The 21,650-nt window shown below is 34.0% G+C and overlaps 2 protein-coding genes across 2 annotated transcripts in view; both read right to left on the reverse strand.

Moving 5' to 3' along the window:
• Positions 1-13,201, reverse strand: part of LOC21398693 — a 27,489-nt gene extending 14,288 nt beyond the window's left edge. The window contains exons 1-2 of the mRNA XM_010096805.2: positions 13,067-13,201; positions 12,927-12,966 (exon numbers count right to left, since the gene is read on the reverse strand). The gene's annotated coding sequence lies outside the window, so the exon portion shown is untranslated. The remainder of the gene's footprint in view (positions 1-12,926; positions 12,967-13,066) is intronic.
• Positions 13,202-17,039: 3,838 nt separating this feature from the next.
• The window catches only part of LOC21398696 (GDSL esterase/lipase At1g29660), a 5,926-nt gene continuing 1,315 nt past the window's right edge, over positions 17,040-21,650 (reverse strand). The window contains 4 exon segments of the mRNA XM_024164776.1: positions 17,040-17,594; positions 18,150-18,405; positions 19,361-19,606; positions 20,313-20,416. Coding sequence (XP_024020544.1) covers positions 17,371-17,594; positions 18,150-18,405; positions 19,361-19,606; positions 20,313-20,416 — 830 coding nt within the window. The 3' untranslated portion in view covers positions 17,040-17,370.

Consider the following 21,650-nt stretch of genomic DNA (forward strand, 5'->3'; position numbering starts at 1 on the left):
GTACGATGGTGCTTTGTTTTGGAAGGAGAACGCTGATCTACAAACGTGTCATGTATGTAAAACATCACGTTAGAAGAAAAAAAAGACAAAAGGTACTAAACAAGTCCTGTGAAAAGTACTATGTTATTTTCCATTAACAGATCGGTTGAAGCGTCTGTATGGTTCTCATCACACAGCTAAAGATATGACGTGGCACCAGCGTGGGCGTTCAAATGATGATGATTTAATGCGTCATCCAGTCGATGGTATTGAATGGAAGGAGATAGATGAAAAGTATCCTGAGTTTTCACGTGAGCCGAGAAATGTTCGCTTGGGGTTGGCCGCTGATGGTTTCAATCCTTTCGGTAACATGAGCCTCTCATACAGTATGTGGCCGGTGGTTTTAACGGCCTACAATTTACCTTCGTGGTTATGCACTAAAGATCCTTATAAGAAGTTGACATTGTTGATTCCTAGCCCAAATGCACCCGAAAAGGATATGGATGTCTTTTTAAGGCCTCTTGTGGATGAGATAAAAGATTTGTGGAATGATGGAGTAATTGTACGTGACGCAGTTTTGAATACATCATTTCAAATGCGAGCTATGTTGCTCATGATTGTTAATGATTTTCCTGCTTGTAGTAGTTTATCTGGATGGAGTGGTCAGGGCTATTTAGCATGCCCAACTTGCAATGATGCAACTCCTTCAAAGAGGATAACAAGTAAGACTTATTTTTTTGGCCATCGGCGATGGCTTCCTATTAAACATGGGATGAGAAAAAATAAAAAGTTTGATGGAATGGTTGAGAAACGACCTCCTCCGGCTCGAAAATCTGTTCACCAAATCTTAGCTCAACTACAAAATGTGTCCTTCAGATTGCCTGGTAAACATGACAAGTATGGTGGGAAGAAGCGGAAAAAACATGCAAGCGAGCTTAATTGGACAAAGAAGAGTATCTTTTGGGAGTTGCCTTATTGGAAGTCATTGTCGTTACGTCACAACTTAGATGTCATGCATATTGAGAAGAATGTATGCGACAGCTTATTGGGCACAATTCTAGACATTGACGGAAAAAGTAAGGATACGGATAAGGCGAGAATCGATCTACAAAATATGGGGGTGCGCAAGGAGTTGCATTTGTACAAAGACGGTGATCGTTGGATGAAATCACATGCGTCTTATACACTATCTCCCGACGACAGTAAAAAGTTTTGTGATTTTTTAAAATCAGTAAGGTTTCCTAATGGATTTACTTCAAATTTAAAGAAAAATGTGATCGAATGGAAGAATAAAATTACTAGGCTAAAATCACATGACTATCACATCATAATGCAGCGATTATTGCCAACAGGGATACGACCATTCATGAAGAAAGAGATCGTTGATGCAATAACAAAATTAAGTAATTTTTTTGAGTTAATATGCTCAAGGACATTGCGGAAAAGTGATTTAGAGAAAGCTCAACAAGATATTGTGCTTATTTTATGCAAGTTAGAAACAATTTTTCCTCCTGCCTTTTTTGACATAATGGTACATTTAGTTATTATACACTTGCCTGAAGAAATCATTCGAGGAGGACCAGTTCACTTAAGATGGATCTATCCGTTTGAACGTTTTCTTGGGTCGTTAAAGAAATATGTCAAGAATCGTGCACATCCTGAGGGTTCGATTGCTGAGGCATACATTGTGAACGAAGCTCTGACTTTTTGTTCATTGTATTTAACTGGAGTTGAAACACAGTTTAACCGACTGGCCAGAAATTAGATAGACGATGAAGATCGTATTGTTAAAAAGATTTCTGTATTTGATACTCGTTGTCGGCCAATTAGGAAGATGACCCCCGTCACATTGGATACTTATTTGCGAGAGAAAACCGAGTGGTACGTCCTACAGAACTGTCCAGAAATTCAGCAGTTCATTGAATACGTATTACTTTCACTTTTGTAACTAAATTGTTCGTTGATTGTGTCGCATACAATTATGTCATTTACTTTCATTCTCTGTTAAACAGTGACCATAGGAAGGAGATTGATGCCGACGGTCAAATCATACCATTGGATGAAATTCAATCGAAAGAGTTTCCAAAATGGTTTAAGAATAAGGTACGTTTATAATTAATTTGCATTAACATTGTTAAGTCATTAAAAAGTTTCATTTTAAAGAAAATTCATGTCTCCTTACAGATTTTTAATATTCGAAAGCAGAATGAGCCAGAAGCGAATGATCAAATACTTTCGCTTTTAAGTGGTTCAAGCTTCTCATGTCGAAGTTATCCTGGTTGTGTGGTGAACGGTGTCAAGTTTCTGACACGCAATCGGGATATGAATCGAAGTACTCAAAATAGTGGTGTTTGTGTTCGCGGACCTGATAACCAAATGTTTATGGAGTTTTAGAGGACATTTATGAGCTGTCCTACTTGAATGACAATTCTGTTATGCTTTTTAAATGTCTGTGGTTTGACACTCGTCCCGGGAATAAAAGGATTCAACACAAATAGAATAAGTATTTTTGTTAAAGACACGTGGTACGAGAACGAACCTTTCATACTTGCATCTCAAGCAGAACAAGTTTTTTACGTAGACGATTTATTTAACGGTCCAAACTGGAAGGCTGTAGAACACTTTAGACATCGCCATATTTGGGACATCCTAAAAACTGACATTGATGACGTGATGATAGTCCAGGATACAGAGTCTACAAATATTGGGTTAGTAGTGGAACTACCAGAGATTGACTCATTTGTATTGAATCGAGATGATGGATCGTCTCATGTTGTCACTTCCGATGTTGATGCAATTATGAAAGATAAGTCTCCCGTAGTTGATGATTTTATTAATGACGAAGACGATGAAACTTTAGAGGAGTACGTTGAAGAGGAAGTCATCGAATCTGAAGACGATGATGACATAAATGATGATGGCGACAATCAATAATGTAGCAGCGACGATGAGTAGAACTGCAGAATAGTAATCTTTGTCATTTTTCTCAGATTTCGTTTTAATATTATGATCTTCTTTGAATTTATAAATATTGTTATTAATATGAATTTGTTCACAGACATTGATGGCTGGTACATTAGCGACTTGCGCTAGGTCTTCAGGGGGAGCGCAGCCTCCTCCCGGTCCTCACAGAGTCCCCGCCATTCTGTGATCTGGTATGTTATTCTGACTTTTTTTCTCGTTCTATCATATAGTAAATAAATGTAGTAGTACATGTTTATTTGAAATGCTTTCATATGCTTACAGCACCTGAACCTCGACAATGTAGAGGTCGATGTGGGGCAAAAGGTTATGAAATCGCCCAAAAGGTCCTTCAAGACGGGAAAATCACAGTGGAATTTGATGAGGCGGGAGGTACTTGGAAGGCGCTTGGTAAATATGGTGCCTGGTTTGATAGTGCGGTTGGTATTCATACCAGGGACATATGCGAGCCCTTCCACGATGCTTGGAAGGACATTAGCGACGTGAACAAGAGGACAATTCAGGACTGGATGCTGGTATTTTTTTTATGGTACATTTTGTATAGTTTATACTATAGTTAACAATGCGTTTTAACGATGTGAAACTGTTTTGCAATGATTGGTTTAACATGGACTATAACTACAAGAACGGCATTCTGAGGTCTGTTGTTAATAGGGAGGCAGCAAAGTGCTACAAGGACTGGAAAAGTTCCTTGCACCGCCACTACAAACGCTACGGTAGAGAAAGTCTCCCGAGTAACATGAGAAATCAAGTTCATTGTGATCGTTGTTGCGATAGGTTCTCCGGCGACAAATTTCAAGTAATTATAGATTTGTTAGAACTTCATGATTTTTTATACATAATTTCAAGTAACTATTACTTATTATAGTTAATCATAAACAGAAAATATCAGAGACAAATAGAAGTAATCGTAGCAACCAAAAGTATCCAAGCCTACATGGTCGGTTATCGTACTCTCAGTATCGCAATAAGAAGGTTAGTACTTATTTTTTTATCATTATCATATTTATATGTTTGTGATTCTTATTATGGGTGGCACATCTTGCAGTTATGGTGTGCTGAAATCTTTTAAAGTTATTTTTTTTACAGGTTTTGATTTTTCGATTATATGAAAAATAAGTCATTATGCTGCCGAAATTTAGTTAGAATTTAAGAATTTTAATAAATGTAATTTATTTCACAGGCTAGTACGGAGACCCAAGAGCTGATGTCTGCTATAGACAATTGGACGGACATGCATCGTCGCGGGGACTCTTGGGTTAATACCCATGCGGAACAGACTTTCGTAAGTATTTTTACTTTTCTTATTAAATTTTTTTATACTGAAATAGTGGTTTTATAACACGTAAAAATAATTATAATGTCTTATTATGTAGAACACTCTGGAAGAGGAGAGACAAATGCAGAGAACACAGACTACTTCAAGCGCGACTAGACCCCCCCTTGACGAGCATGGGGTTTTGGAGCAAGTTCTTGGCATGCGTAGAGGACATAAGAAAGGAGTGGGTCTGATGCTCTCCCAAAAGCATTACTCCGGGGCTTCTCCTTCATCTGCTGGTTCATTCTCGAACGCAACATCATCGGCTCAACCTGACCCGCATATGGATCGTTATTTAAAGAAATCGTACCGGGAACAAATGAAGATTTATGACAATCAGGTGAAGATGTAAGAGTTGGTGTCTAAATTGCAGCCCAACATCCAATTACCTACGATTGCTCGTCCAGAACCAATTAACCTAGACGCTCATCTGCCTCCTTCAGATGATGACAGTCCTGATGATGATTCAACTGTTGGCGATGCTGCAAACCTAGACGAATAGTTCTGTTATATGTTTTGCTTGATTTTTCACTTTATTTAGACTTTTATATTTTGTTGAACATTATATATGCACTTCATGTAGTATTCATAATATATTTTATAAATTTATTTAGATTTATTGTTTTTAATATTAATTTATATTTTACTTTTAATGTATCTTAATAAATTATATTCAGTATGTAACATAATAATGTTTAATTAAAATTATTAAAAATTAATTAATTGCCATTTTTTAAAAAATTCAAAAAAAAAATTTATTTCAGTTTTTTGCGACGACTTTTTTATACTTGTCGTCGCAAAAAAGGGTAATTATTTGCGACGACATTTTGAAATTGTCATAGCAAAAAATGTTATATCACGACAAATTAAACAACGGAGTATTAACGACGAGCGTCGTCGCAAATGTATTTGCGACGACACTGTGTCGTCGCAAAAAAAGTATTTGCGACTATTTTTTTGCAACGACATATCTGCGACGACATGTCGTCGCAAAAACTCTTATTTGCGACGACATGGGGGTTTTTGGGACGACAAAAAGTCGTCGCAAAAACCCCTTTTTCTTGAAGTGCTTTGAGATAAAGATTTCTTAAAAACCCATACTTAAATTTGAGTTATTGATTTGAGAATTTGTAATTTTGAGTTAGGATTTGGATTTGAACAATTGTTGTTAAAACTGAATTGAATATGGGGGCTTTCAGTTATTGGATTTGTTGAATTGATTGGAAACTAGTTTTGATTATTTCTGGAGAATTTATTTTAAAATTGAACTTGAATTATAGGTTTGACATTTTCCCTATTTCTGCTGGCATACTGCCGAAATTTCTTTAATAACTTGTTTTTAAGTCGAAATTCAATGGGAAACCAAACTAATGAATTAGATTTCAATTTAAAGAATCCTCAAACTGAATTATATAGTCGTTTGTGAAACTCAGATTTGAGCCAAGGCACACTAATAGTAAACAATTGGACATAATTGAACTTGATTTGTTTTAGGATTGAGGATTGTGTCCTAAAACTTTGTTTTGTTACCATGCTAGTTGAGGGATCAGATTAAAAGCTTTGAGGGATCGGAGTCATGGATCTCGACCTAGCGTTAATGGTTGATTCTCACGCACCTCTTATTGTTAAGAGTACCTCTGATGAAAAGAGGGATATAGAAAGGTGGGAGAAATCAAATTGCATGTGTATGATGATCATGAAGAAGGCCATTCCAAAAGCATTTAGAGGCACAATGTCTGAAAAGATTACTACAGGTAAAGAGTTCCTTGCAGACATTAAAAAGAAGTTTGTCAAGAATGAAAAGGCTGAAATAAATACGCTCTTGGCAAGCCTAATTTCAATGAGGATATTAAGTCCATGAAGGATAATGACGTGTAGGATCTCTTCCCATGTTGCCAGAAGGTGCGAAACTCATTTGTTGCAAAGAGATATTTAAGACCAAGAGGGATTCGAAAGGCGATGTGGAGAGGTACAAGACTCGTCTTGTCACCAAGGACTTTACACAAAAAGAAGGCATCGACTATAAAGAGACATTCTCTCCAGTTTCTTCAAAAGACTCTTTCAGAACTATAATGGCATTAGTGGTGCATTTTGATCTTGAATTACCTTAGATGGATGTAAAGACAACGTTTCTAAATGGTAACATTGATGAGACAATCTATATGGTGCAATCAGAAAACTTTATGATGGAAACCCAAAGAATATGGTTTGCAAACTTAAGAAATCCATATATGGGCTCAAACAAGCATCTCGACAATGGTATGTCAAGTTTCATCAAGTGATTATCTCGTTCGATTTTGAGATTAATTTGGTCACTGATTGCATATACCACAAGTTTTGTGGGGGCAAGTATATTTTTCTGGTTTTATATGTCGATGACATTTTGCTTGCCAGCAACGATATGGGCTTATTGCACGAAACCAAGAGATTTTTAGCTAAGAATTTACAGATGAAAAATATTGGTGACACCTCTTTTGTATTAGGCATACAGATACACCATGATCACTATCAGGGTATTCTTAGATTATCACAAAAGAGCTATATCGAGAAGGTTCTCAAGAGATATGGCATGTAGGATTGCAAATCAAGTGATACCCCTGTGGCAAAGGGAGACAAGTTTAGTTACAATCAGTGTCCTAAGAATGATTTTGAGGAAAATGAAATGCAGAAGATTCCTTATGGGTCAACAGTATGAAGTCTAATGTATGCTCAGATTTATACACGCCCGGATGTTGCGTACATTGTTGAGATGTTGGGCAGATGTTTAAGTAATCCAAGAGTAGACCACCATGCCTTGAGTTTTGCAAAAATATACGGAGACACCCCTTATGTTAGTTGACCGTTAAGTTTGACCGTTAAAATTTTTAAAAATACCAAAGAAACCCTCACTTGAAAAATTGTAGATTAAGAAATGACATTTTCATCCTAAGTTAACTTAAAAATAGGATTAATTGATATTTATACACTTATAACAATAAGTTTCAGTCTAATTTTTTTCATCAAATTTTACTTTTAATTGTAATATTTTTGGTTAATATATATTTTTTATTTTAAAAAAATTATAGTAATAAACGACACCCAACAAAATATATTATCCTATTAATATTTTAACAAATTCATAACTGTTTTTTTTTATAGAAAAAAACTTATAATTAACGCTTATTGCCACTTTGATAGTAACACATATATTTCAAGAATATTTCACTAACAAAAAAATATATGTAAAAATAATCTAAAAAATTAAAGCATGTTTCATGAATAGCATCACCATCATACCCGATTTCAACATATACAAATCTATGGTTCCGGATCTGGTATGGTGAGCAATGGGGATGCAGCAGCTCCTAAATCTATGGTTGGTTTATTCCAGGCAAAACCATACAAGCGATCAAGGGTTAAGATTGAGTGACTCACATCAACGGTTGTAATTAATTGGATATTTTTGTCATTTTATCCTTAAAAGTTAACAGAGTTAAGAAGAGGGGTGTTGATGTTATTAATTTACATTAAAAGTCTCTATTATTTTAATAAAACACAAAAGTGTGTTAATATAAAAAGACCTATTATTAAATATGAAATAAAAAATGGTCGTTCACTTAACACTAACTATTTTTAACGATCGTCATCATATGTATTGAAGAGAGATCAACCAAGTAAATAAGAGTGTCAAGATGATCTTAACGTATATGAAGATTTGAAGAAACAAACCCAACAACTCAAATGAAATTCTTCAACGCTCCACCCCTGGTCCAAAACTCGAGCAGCCCACGACGCCGCCCGGGACAACCATGTCGGCCCTTCCCCCTTGCACTCTGTTAGATATGATGTTACGTCCGATGTACCAGATGATGTTGGAACATTGTCTAGAAGATAACTTAATTAATTAAGATCCGGATTTCTTACTGTTCAAATTGTTCGAGTAGAATAAAGTGCAGAAATTAAAAGAACACACAATATGGTATCGCAGTTCGGTGCGCACACCTACTCTGCGGGGCCACGCCCAGACAATAAACAGTTTCACTATACTTCAAGAATTACAACACTGACGGACTTATTCACTCAAGGACTCCCTTCTAGACTATGACGCCGCTATGATGAAATCGCACAATGACTCTGTTTAGCATGCACCACACGTCTTCTAAACTGCATGGCGAACTCCCTTCGACCGACAAAGCTTCCTCCCAAAAGTAACAAATCCATCTCCCGAAGGACGATCTCAATAACGCATAAGGCTCACAAAAAAAACTCACAGACTCTTTTCTGAAAATATTCTATAAAATCTCTCCACCATTATCAGCTGCAATGAAACCTTAAATAAAGCTTCCTCCATGTTCTCTCCACGTTGAGCATTTTTTTAAATTCAAACTAAAAACTAAATCTCCTTTTGAATCCGGATTATACACCCCTTATCCAAATCCGATTCAAATATTATATATACCAACATCTTTATCTTCACGTTGACTTCATCATCATCTTTTTGGCATTTATATACTTTTAGCTATCTCCACGTCAATGCCCATCAAAATCATTCACGCACAAATATATACATATATATATATATATATATCCAAAGATGATGCCTTTGAAGTGTATCTCGTAGTTACCAAATTGAAACAAACCAATGCATATTCGGATTATACATCTACTTTTCAAATCTGAATTACTCGTTTAAAATAGCAACTTAATCTCCACATTATCTCTTTCTAGAATACCATTTAAATTCGAATAACCAATGCCTTATCTTCCTTTGGCCAGGGTATTATCTCTTTATCTCTCCAAATCTCAACCAATATCTTATCTTCCTTTGACCAAGCCTTTATCCTTATCTCTTCAAAACTCGACGCAACAAAATGTGCAACTTTAACTTCAAATTTGATTCTGAATCTTCTTCTGTAATACGAAATCTTCTTGAACCTATTTTTTAAATTCTTACACGATTGCCAATAAATTGCCAACTAATAAAAATACCTAACAATCTCCCCCTTTGACATTTTTTGGCAAAACTAACAAAAGATCCCAAAAATTCAAAAACGTAAAGAAGTACATTGTTCTCCCCCTTTTTGACAAAAATAAGCCAAAGACACAACGAGAAAAAAATAAAAAACAAAAAATTCACATTTGTTGGAACACTTAGTGCAACACTTCGTACTAGATATCTTTAAGGGCATTGATCTTTATAGCTTACTCCCCATGAATCTTCTATGTGTCTTTCTCCCCCTGAATGTAGCATTCTTCCATATATAATGCTCTTAACACATGTCTTAGTGCAACTTCCATCACTACATCCATGATCATTAGTACATGTTTTTAAAGAAGTATAAGCCTTATGACACCTCAAATTAGATTTTCTTACCTACACACATCTAGACAAATTATTTTCCACATTAATCTTCACGTTAGGTGTCCTTTTTGAGTTTGCAAAATTTGGTGGATTAATGAGCATACCTCTCTTCAAAGCATTTAAATACTTGTAGCATCTCGGTCTTATGTGGCCAGGTATACCGTAGTAATGACATGTAGGGACAAACATTCTATGTCGAGGGGATGAGATAGTAACCTTCTTACTGGAGGAATTCGGAGGCTTAGGGGTAGGCGTCTTCTTCACAAACATTGTTTTGGACATTGAGCTCTCACCAATATAGCTAAGGCCATGTCGATCACTACTCACTTTTCCTATTAAGAGAATGTTATCCAATTTTGAGGTGCCTGAATTCATCATCTTCAATGACTTTTGAGTGTGCTCCAATTCAGCTCTTGTCTCCTGCAACTTTTTCTCCTTTTCAACAGCCTGAAATTCATAGTTTATAGCAGCCCTCTTAAGTACATCCTTCTCTTTAATAAGCTCATCGACTCGTTCCCGCAAAGACTTATTCATTTTAACCACCAAAACTCATTTGTTGAACATGGTTTCATATGCCTCCTGGATTATCTCCTCAGTCAGTTCTTCGCCATTGCTGGAACCGTCAGAATTTGAAAAATCTCCGTTTTCATCTGGTTTTCCAGAGTGTGTTGCAGATGATGTTGCAACATGAGCTGTGACACGATCTGTAACACTGTAGTTTGAAACATCTTGGTAGACCTTGAACGCAACATAGTTGTTCACATGATCATCATCTTCCTAGTTGCCTTCAGAATCCTCATCACTCCATGTGACGTTGAGAGACTTCTTCCTCTTTTTGAGAGTGTTAGCACACTCAGACTGAATGTGACCATAACTGTCGCACTCCCGGCATTGAATTCTCATATTCTTCTTCTTATCATTGGAGGAATTTGTAGCTCCCTTATATTTCTGAAAATTGTTGGAGTTGTTGAAAGTTGGAGTTTGGTTCTTCTCGTTGAACTTCTTCATCACCCTGTTGAAATTTTTAGTCAATCGAGTAAGAGACTCCGTTAAGTCCTCATCTTCTTCTTCAACATTATCTTCCACTTTGGCTTGGAAAGCAATCCCCTGAGAAATCTCTGTCTCCTTCTTATTTTGACTCAGATTCATTTCAAATGTCATCAATGATCCCATCAATTCATCAAGTCTCATAGTTTCAGTATCTTTCGCCTCTTCAATGGCAGTGACTTTGTAGGCAAATCTCTGTGGTAATGATCTCAACGTCTTACTGACAAGTTTTACCTCAGGAATTTTTTCACCAATAGCAAATGATTCATTAGCTATATCACACAACCATGAATTAAATTTAGAAATAGTTTCAGTTTCATGAATTCGAAGAGTTTCGAACCTGGTTGTGAGTATATTCAATTTTGATTGTCTGACCGCGGTTGTTCCTTCATGAGCCACCTCTAGAATCTCTCATGCTTCTTTTGTCGATTCACATGTAGATATCATTTTGAACTGGTGAACATCCACTCCATTGAATATTGCATTGAGCGCACTTGAGTTGTAGTTTGCCAACCTGTCTTCATCAGTGCTCCATGACTCTTCAGGCTTGAGAATCTCCTTTCCTTCTGCATCCTTTGTTTCTGGATGCTTCCATCTGATCAGGATTACACGCCATGCTCTTTCATCTTAAGCCTTTATGAAAGCCTTCATCCGAGCCTTCCAATATGAATAATTCGAACCATCGAGCAGAGGGGGACGTACAACTGAACCTTCTTCCTTCAAAAAATCCATTCCAAACATAACAGATCAATTCTCCAAGATCTCACCGAACTTATGGTCAGTTAGCCTCTCTGATACCACTTGTTAGATCTGATGTTACGTCCGATGTTCCAGATGATGTTGGAACATTGTCTGGAAGATGACTTAATTAATTAAGATCTGGATTTCTTACTGTTCAAATTGTTCGAGTAGAATAAAGTGCAGAAATCAAAAGAACACACAATATGGTATCGCAGTTCGGTGCGCACACCTACTCTGCGGGGCCATGCCCAAACAATAAACAGTTTCACTATACTTTAAGAATTACAACACTTACGGACTTATTCACTCAATGACTCCCTCCTAGACTATGACGCCGCTGTGATGAAATCGCACAATGACTTTGTTTAGCGTACACCACACGTCTTCTAAACTGCACGGTGAACTCCCTTCGACCGACAAAGCTTCCTCCCGAAAGCAACAAATCCCTCTCCCGAAGGACGATCTCAATAACGCACAAGGCTCACAAAAAAAAAAAAAAAAAAAAAAAAAAAAAAAAAACTCACAGACTCTTTTTTGAAAATATTCTATAAAACCTCTCCACCATTATCAGCTGCATGAAACCTTAAATGTTCTCTCCACGTTGAGCATTTTTTTAAATTCAAACTAAAAACTAAATCTCCTTTTGAATCCGGATTATACACCCCTTATCCAAATCCGATTCAAATATTATATATACCAACATCTTTATCTTCATGTTGACTTCATCATCATCTTTTTGGCATTTATATACTCTTAGTCATCTCCACGTCAATGCCCATCAAAATCATTCACACACAAATATATATATGTATATATATCTCAAGATGATGCATTTAAAGTGTATCTCGTAATTACCAAATTGAAACAAACCAATGCATATTCAAATTATACATCTACTTTTCAAATCTGAATTACTCCTTTAAAATAGTAACTTAATCTCCACATTATCTCTTTTTAGAATCTCATTTAAATTCAAATAACCAATGTCTTATCTTCTTTTGATCAGGGTATTTATCTCTTTATCTCTCTAAATCTCAACCAATAGCTTATCTTCCTTTGACCAGCCTTTATCCTTATCTCTTTAAAACTAAACGCAACAAAATCTGTAACTTTAACTTCAAATCTGATTCTAAATCTTCTTCTACAATACGAAATTTTCTTGAACCTATTTTTTAAATTTTTACATGATTACCAATAAATTACCAACTAATAAAAATACCAAACACACTCCACCAACCCCCTCCTATCTGTAAAAAGTTGGAATCTTTTTCTTGTCATAAACACTTCCTTTGCTTAAATTAACAACTGGGCAAGTTTCAAAATCGTTGATTTCTTTCTCAATTTGGGTGTAAATCGGGGTCCGTTGAAGATTACGGAAGAAGAGTTTTCTGGACCTCCCGTGAATATGAGCATCTATTTTTCCAGTTTTTGTTTAGTGGGTTTGATCCATTTTTGTTCAATTTTTTTGGGGTTTTTTTAATAAAAAAAAACTTGAGTGGAATTGCTTGTAGAGAGTACCTGGATGGTCATGGCTTTCTTGTTGACTCAATCTGGCTGCCTAAAAAATCAAGATCAACCAGCACGTAATTAAGACCCAAAATTGCCAAATACAGATCCACTTAATTTGACAATTAAAACTCCAAATTATATGTATATACATGGGATGTCTGTGGTCTTTGTTTCAGCCGAGTTCGGCCCGTGGAATAAGACCGGCAATGGCTGTGAGTTTGGAATTATTTTGGTTTCTCAGTTCTGGGCTTCTCAAAAAGAGAGAGGAGAGAGAGTTTGAGGAGAGAGAGTTTGGAGAGAGAGCACAGAGAGAGTGTTTTTTATTTATAATTTTTTAAATGTTTAAAAATATGTTGTCAATGATGCTCATTTATCATGCGATCGTCTTTGTAGGACGTGTGATCTTTATCATTATATCATTAGCCTCGTTCACTTCGTGAATTTGAGTTTTCAATTCGAGCTCAAATGTGATATTTTTTTAAAATTTTTCATTGTAGTAGAAAAAATTAGATGTAATATTTTTTTAAAGTTTTTTACTGTAAAAACTTAAAATTGAAAACTCGAATCAATGAAATAAACGATGCCAGAATCATGGCTCTAGGCTTCTCACATTCATACACACAACCAATGTCCAAGAACACAAAGGAATGAGTTTTAAAACTTGGCTGGGTACACTAAGAGCTCATTTAGTTCATTGATTTGAATTTTTAATTTGAATTGAGATGTGATTTTATATGAGAGTTTTTTATTATAGCAAAAAGAATAGATGTGACTGTTTCTGAGAATTTTTTACTGTAACAAAACTCGAATTGACTTTTTATTATAGCAAAAAGATTAGATGTGACTGTTTCTGAGAATTTTTTACTGTAACAAAACTCGAATTGATAAAATAAACGGGGGCTAAAAGAATTTCCTTAATCACATTTTTTATTTTATCGATCGTTCAGTAAGTTAAACCATTGTAGGTAAGACAATACATAAACCCAAATAACTTACAAACTCAACCCATCTCATCTCAATCTAACCCAAAAAAGATAATTTATAGTATTATTTTTTATATTTTAACTCACTAAATATCTGGTCCGGGATGATTAGGGCAATTTTTAAGTTGAGCTCATAATAATTTGTATACTTCGACTCAATTCGCACAAATTTACATGATAAGGAGCCTAAGGAGCATACAATTTGTAGGCCTCTAATTTCTTTCTCCATTAATTACCTTCATGACCTATTCAACCGGTTGCCCTTTAACTTCAATTCTTTGCTCAGAAAAAAAAAAAAAAAAAAAAAAAATTCAATTCTTTTTATTCCACGTGTCATCCCCTCCTCTCTGAAAAAAAAAAAAAAAAAAAAAACTTCAATTCTTTTTATGCCACGTGTCATCTCCTGCTCTCTGACACGTTGTCATGTAAAAGCAGCCCGGCAGCATAAAAATTTCCCTTAAGAGGCGGTTAAGTTCTCCGAAACCCAAAAGTTTGAGCTTCCAAGGGCTCCTAACCGAAGTCTATGTTTAAACTTTTAACAACCAAATATGAGTTTAAATCAGATAATGGGTTCAAACCCACTTAAATCCATGAAACGAATGGACATCAAATTAGTAGATTTGCATGTGTTAATTCTTATTTAAAGCTTAAATCCAACTATAAACCTCTTCAGCAAAATAAAAATAAGACCTAAATTTTTTTGTGGTGGGATAAGAAAATATAATGTGAGTAGAAGATATTTTCTCGGCCAAAAAGAAAAAAGGCTTATGAATCACGTTTTGCTTCCCAGCCTTTGAACAGGATAAAATAAATGCTAATATTCAAGAAAACTTCAAATTTAATGTACCTTAATATAGAATGTCATGAAAATAGGCTTGTTCTCAAAGATAAGTTATATGTACATGACGCAATTTTCTAAAATATAGAGCAGATAGAAAAATTTTAATTGAATCAAATTTCATGGTGTAAATTTTTTGAGAATATCATATGAGCTATATTTGGCCAGATTTTGGTCTAGGGATAATGTTTTGTCAAGGAAGTCTTAAGGCTTCGATTGGTAAGAGGGATGGAGAGGAGGGAGTTAAAAAGACGAGGAAAGTGATGGATAAAGATGATTATAATACTCTTTTATATTATTTATTAGAAGGGAGAGAGTTAAAATGATGGATGTATAAATATATGTTTAATCACTAGATTATTTTTTTTTTTTATCAAATTCAAATAAAGTTTTTAAAAGATAAAATAATCTTTTTAAATCTTTAGTGGGTGGATTGTATGGATCCCATCATAGATAGATGGATGCAAAATGATGGCTCTGAAAAGATTGACTCCACCTCTTCTCTCTCTTCCCCTCTCTTTCTAACTAAACAAGAGATTTGAACTTTCCCTCCCTCCCTCTAACTAAAAACACTCTGAAGGTAGATAGATTGTGCTCGGAGTATATTGTCCACAGATAGCAATCGATCTAGTTTGCACTACATCAGTTGGACCAAGGACAAGTCATTGCAGGTCATGTTTTGGGTTAAGATTTATGGGGTTCCGAAAAAATCGTTGATTCCCTCCATCATAAACGTAATAATTTATACATTCTGTTTTGTGTTTATTTAAAAATTATACATTTAATTTTTAATCTTATTAAATATATACTTTCAAATTAAATTTATTATTAAAACTTTATAATGGAGGGAATCAATCCTCGATTTTAACATTGAGAATGTCTAAAATACCCTTAAATAAAAACATAAAAAAAAAAAAAAAAACCTTAAAAAAAAAACTTTAAACTCACAATTTTAACCTCTAAAATATATAAAATACCATTCAAATGAGCTTTTTTTGTGTTATTAATTTTTAATTATCATAATATTAGAAAATTTTAGTGTTTTTTCCCTTTTTCTTAAGGATAGTTTAGTCATTTTAAAGGTCAAAATCAATTATTGACCGAGATGAGGTATAGATTTGTATATTAAATTTAATTTAAAAGTATACATTTAATGAGATAAAAAATTGAAGGTATAGATTTTGAATAAACTTAAAACACGGGGTATAAAAATATAAATATCCCTAATTTTTATAGCTTAAAAAAAGTCTTTCTACTTTTAGTGGTGTGATCAGCACGAGATTTTTTTTTTTTTTGTGCTTTTGGGTTTTTGTTTACGTTAAATAATTATATTTTCTTTTTGGTTATTTAGTATTTCTGCACAACGTTATGTTTGTGGAAACATGCTAATATTTTTTTTCTATTAGTATGTTTGTCACGATACTTGCAAATTTAATAGTCTGTCCGGTCTAACCAAGTTCGATACTCTTGAGTTGTTTTGTAATATAACAATGAGGGCCTAACCACTAATTTAATGCATGTACTTGAAAGTACCAACTCAAATATGTTTGCTTTCTGCTTAAGCGCTCGTTTATTTTACCGATTTGAGTTTAAAATTTAAGTTTTATTACAGTAAAAAAATTTTAGAAACAATCACATCTAACTTTTTTACTATAATAAAAAAACTCTCATATAAAGTCACATCTCAACTCGAATTAAAAATTTAAATTAACTAACTATAGGGCCATAAATTTCTAGTCCAATTCATCATTCCACATCAACAATATCGGAGCTCGTAGTTCAAGTTAGCTCTAGCTCAGAACAGTTATGGAATATTAAATGTTCTGATAAATTTCGCAGCCTAAATGTCTACCACTCAATCATCTAGCTCAATCTAGGGGAGCTAAGCTAGGTGAGCTAATAAGTGTGTTGAGCTAGGTGGATTGAGTTGGACGAGATGAGTGTGTACTAAAGTTTATCAATAAGATCATACCAAGTTTTCTTTACTTTCTAATTATTTTCAATTTATGTTTCATTTTTCTTTTGTTATCTTGATCTATTTTAATTTGGTTTTGAATTTAAAGTTTAGTTTCTTTGTGGTTGGTAGAATTTCACCGTCAACATCTTTTATTTTAGAACATATTTATGGGAAGAGGTTAAATTGCTCATTTTAGTTGCAATGTCAAGCAACTTTAGTTGCTATATATGTTTATCAAGAAAGGTTGAGTATCACTAATAATATTGAACTAAATTGCACACATATATTAAATGCAATTGCATATCGTGCATGTGCAAGAATAGTTAACGGCTACATGTGATTGAATACAACTACTCAATGATATATTCAATAATTTGTCTATATATATGCAGGCCACATAGTTGTCATTATTGAGGCAGGTACACGAGATGGAGACTCATCATACTATACTCATTATGTCTTTCCCACAAGCCAAATTTTGGATGTGCTCTAAATATTACATTTTACGAAAGTTTAAATCCCAAGGGACCTAGAGTACTACACTTCCTTAAGAACAACTGCAACAATTAATAATAAGTAAAACAAACCAAAAGAAACGCATACAAAAAAAAAAAACAAAAAAAACAAAACACGAGAAAGCCATTAATGCTGTCCAAGAATATTGACTTAATATTGCTAAATCTGAGCTAGCCTGCGAATATCAACTGGGTAAGCATCTGATGGGCGCTGAGCAGTGTAAGCTCTCCTGGCCACAACAGCATTCCCAGCCTCGGTTGGGTGGAATGCATCCCAAAACAGATAGGCATTTCTGTTTGCGCAAGGAGTTTGGAGGGGCAGACAAGTAATTTGCCCATTGTTCCTACCCACACCACAGCAACCCTCATTGACGTTGCTAAATCCTGAAAATCAGCCACAATAATACACAAACGTTCATCAACACAACTTTGATAATTAATACGCGTATACATACAGTAGAGTGTACATATAAAGACCGATTCTTAATACGGGCAAAAACGGAAAAATCATAATAAAGTGGCTCTGCGATTGCCTATCATGTGTATGCGTGCATGTGATAGTATGAATGTTTAAAACTAAGATTTGAACTCATGACTCTTGCTATCTTAAGCCTCATTCATTTTACCTATTTGATTTTTTAGTTTTAGATTTTTACAGTTAAGAGCTCTTAAAAAATATCACATCTAATTTTTTCTGTTATAGTAAAAAGTTTCCAAAAAATATCACATCTCAACTCGAATCCGCGAAGCGAACGATGCCTTAATTTATCAATTCTTTAAAAAAAAAAAAAACAACAACAATAAATATCCTGAAAGATTGGTTTCTTTCTTTTTTTTCTTTATTTATTTATTTGGGTATGTTTGTTTCAATGTGTTGTTTATATAAAGATTATTTTGAAGTTAAATTTGATTGTAAGAGTGTTGATTAATGCTACTTACCATAAGTTGAGGGACTGGCTATTATATCCTGAAAAATTCCATAAGAGTCAATGTAGATAAATCTTGCATCTGTAAATTGGTTGTTGAATTGGTCCACAACACCTTTAAGCCTTGCATTGAATATCCTATTTGCTGAGTTGATCTTCTCCACACAAGTTTTACCATCTTGGCTATTTTGGGCCAATTGATTTGGGCTGCAGCCTATTTGACCTATTCCATACAAGACCACCTTCCTTGCTCCATAATTGTACAAAATCTATTTAACAAAAATGTTAAACGTGTAAGCTTCTATATCTACAAATGTTAAACCTCTCAGATTTTCTCAAAAAAAAAAAAAAAAAAAAAAAAAAGTTAAACCATCAACTTTTTTATTGAATCAAAATTAATGAATTGATGTGATTTGATCTGGACCTATCTTAATGGGAACAGATGCAATAAAAGCCAGGAAGCTATGTCACTTAATAAGTTTTATTACACTTAAATGTGGAAGTAGCTCGTAGCATTCAATTGCCAACTAAACGACAAGCCTGGTGGAACCCTATTTGACAAAATAAAATATAATGGCTTTTTTAAAAAACATTTTTATACCCTGTATTCATGTTACATTTACATTTTAAATTTATGCTCGATTCTTATATTTTCTCGATCAATAGTCTATTTCGACCATTACCAAAGACCCTAAATGTACTTAAACAAAAAATAATAAGAATAAGAAAACAATAAAAATTCCAAAATGTGAAGGACATGTAGGTCTTTTTCATATTCAAAACCAACATTTGATTGAAAATAAAGGATTTCACAAGAATAACAAATCTGAAGATATAAGTGTGTGCTGTCCGAAACGTAAGATATGATTTCTTGATTATCACAAAATGCAGGGTCTAAAAAAGAAAAAAAATATATAATAAATGGGAAATGGGAAATTAGAAATCTGCTCCTCTGTTTAGCAATAAGCGTATGCGAAATTAGAGAATATTAAGTGATATATCAAACTCTAGTACCAAACGATATTAATTAATATAACATGTTATCTTCTAACAAATAAAATGTACTATTTATCTGAGAATGGATTAAAGGACAAGTTACTTATTGTTATAACATTATCTGGTATAAAAAAGGAATTTGTTGCTTAATATCAAGTATCAACATATATATTCATATATATATATATATATATATATATAAAGAGAGAGAGAGAGAGAGAGACTGACCCTCAGTTGTTGAGTATAACGTTGAATGAGATCAGTAGCATATTCTTCAGGCGTGTATTGATTGCCGGTGTTGTAAAACTGAGGCATGAAATAGTTGTTGAGGTAATCGTTACTGCCAAGTCCGATTGAGAAGATGCATTTGCTAAGGTAATTGGCTGCTGTGTCCTCGTCTCCAAGCAACTCCACTACTTGAGAAACTGTGTTCCTGTAGTTCTCTACCTGCCCTCTAAATGTGATCCGACCCCCCTACAAGAGTTTGATATATAATCTTTATTTAGCTAGCTAGTTTTCATACTACAACTTTAGCAAACCAAATAATCTATTTAATTTTCATTAGTGCACTAATTCTAGTTGTCCTCCGCATGGAGTTTTAATCCCGTTTCGAATGTGTCGACTTTTTTATATGCTAAAACACTTCTCTTTTAACTCTCTCTTTTTCAAAAAAATTGGGAGCTACAGACACATAACAACTTAAGAGAAATAGGTTTTGAGTAGGAATATGGCTACATGGAATTTCGCAATTAATTATTTTTGTGCTAAAATAGAAAAAGGATGATTAGGAAAGAAATTGTTTTTATAGAGATTTTGGCTTTTGGTGTCAAAAGTTTCTACACAACTAGTATAATGATGGTTTGGTCTCTAAACGTTTTAATTCATTCAGTTAGTTCTTGAACTTTGTATTTTTAGCTGTTTTTAGTCGTAATCATAAAATCCATTTGAAATTTTTAAGTGTGTCTATCATGTGATTACTTTATATTTTATAAAAACAATTGCATGGTGCAAGATGTTATCTTCAACACCCTATTGAAAATTCTTAAGAATAATGATATTTTTACCACATCATAGGAGTATTTTTGTAAATTGTTTGACTACCTCTTTTGCATTAATAGTAGATGGCTTAGATATATTGTTATTGAGATTGTATTATGAGAGTATTTAATTGTTAAATTACCAGTTGACGGCCGGTTTCCTCTCTAATTCCAGCAGCAGCGGATGCAAAATTCACTCCTCCGAGAATTTCTTGGCCGCTTGCGGTTGCATAGGGAGGAATATAGTATATTTCCTACTTGATTGTCCATTGATGACCAACCATATAATCGTTTATGTTTTTGTTGGAAATATTGATATGATTGTTCACTACACTAGGAAATGAAACTGCACAAAGATTCAAAGAAAGATAAAAGGGCCTGAAAATTATTAGTTAATAATAATTCGTTACCAATTAAGTTTGCATTTTCATTGCTAGCATGATGTGAATCACTAGCATATGTTCTTAGAATAATATTTCGGTAGAGCTAAAAGCATGTTTTTGTTGGAAATATTGATATGATTGTTCACTACACTAGGAAATGAAACTGCACAAAGATTCAAAGAAAGATAAAAGGGCCTGAAAATTATTAGTTAATAATAATTCGTTACCAATTAAGTTTGCATTTTCATTGCTAGCATGATGTGAATCACTAGCATATGTTCTTAGAATAATATTTCGGTAGAGCTAAAAGCAAGAAAATGCTTCAAATTGCGGGGGGTGGAGAATAATATTTCGGTAGACATAAAGGAAAATACCATTTGTCCTTTACTTTACAAGCTTTCTGTTTTATTTAATGTTTAGATCTAGTTAAAATCACATCAAAATAAAAAAATATTTAAAACTGACAGAACTTAACACAAATTTAATAATTCAAATTTCCTGCCGTAAAAGTCTCATTAAATTAATTATGTTCCTTGTTTGATATATTTTACATTATGCTGCTGGTAAAGCAATATCCTGAGGTATCCTAAATTGCAGATCACCAATGCCGGCAAAACAAATTAAACTATGCGGATGTATATTTCACCTCACGGCACACGATCCAAAAAAGTTGGTTGTATGTGTTAAATACTTCACTACCAAAACTCTTTAATTAAAGTACTTTATGGACCACCAAATTAGCCAGTGATGAGGCTTTAAAAGAGAAAAGAAAAAATAAATACTTAGGTCAGAACAAACCAACAAGTGTCACACTCCATATGCATGTAGTTGAGCATCTTGAAATACAGATAAATGTGTCGGTTCAAAGAAACACACTAACATGGAAAAGAAGAGGGAAGAAATTATATAGGGTTAATTTCTTTATGTTATTATGTGCATGTTTTGCTAATTTATGGTCTTGAATGTATGTGACAATATTTCAAAATTGCTGCCCTAAAGCTCTTAATGGCTAATTATAAGAATATAATTACCTGCAATTAGCTATCTATTCTGAGGATATATATATATATATATATATATATTCCTTATACGGTCCCC

Source organism: Morus notabilis, unplaced genomic scaffold (genome assembly GCF_000414095.1).
Source record: "Morus notabilis unplaced genomic scaffold, ASM41409v2 Scaffold1187, whole genome shotgun sequence".
NCBI lineage: Eukaryota > Viridiplantae > Streptophyta > Magnoliopsida > Rosales > Moraceae > Morus > Morus notabilis.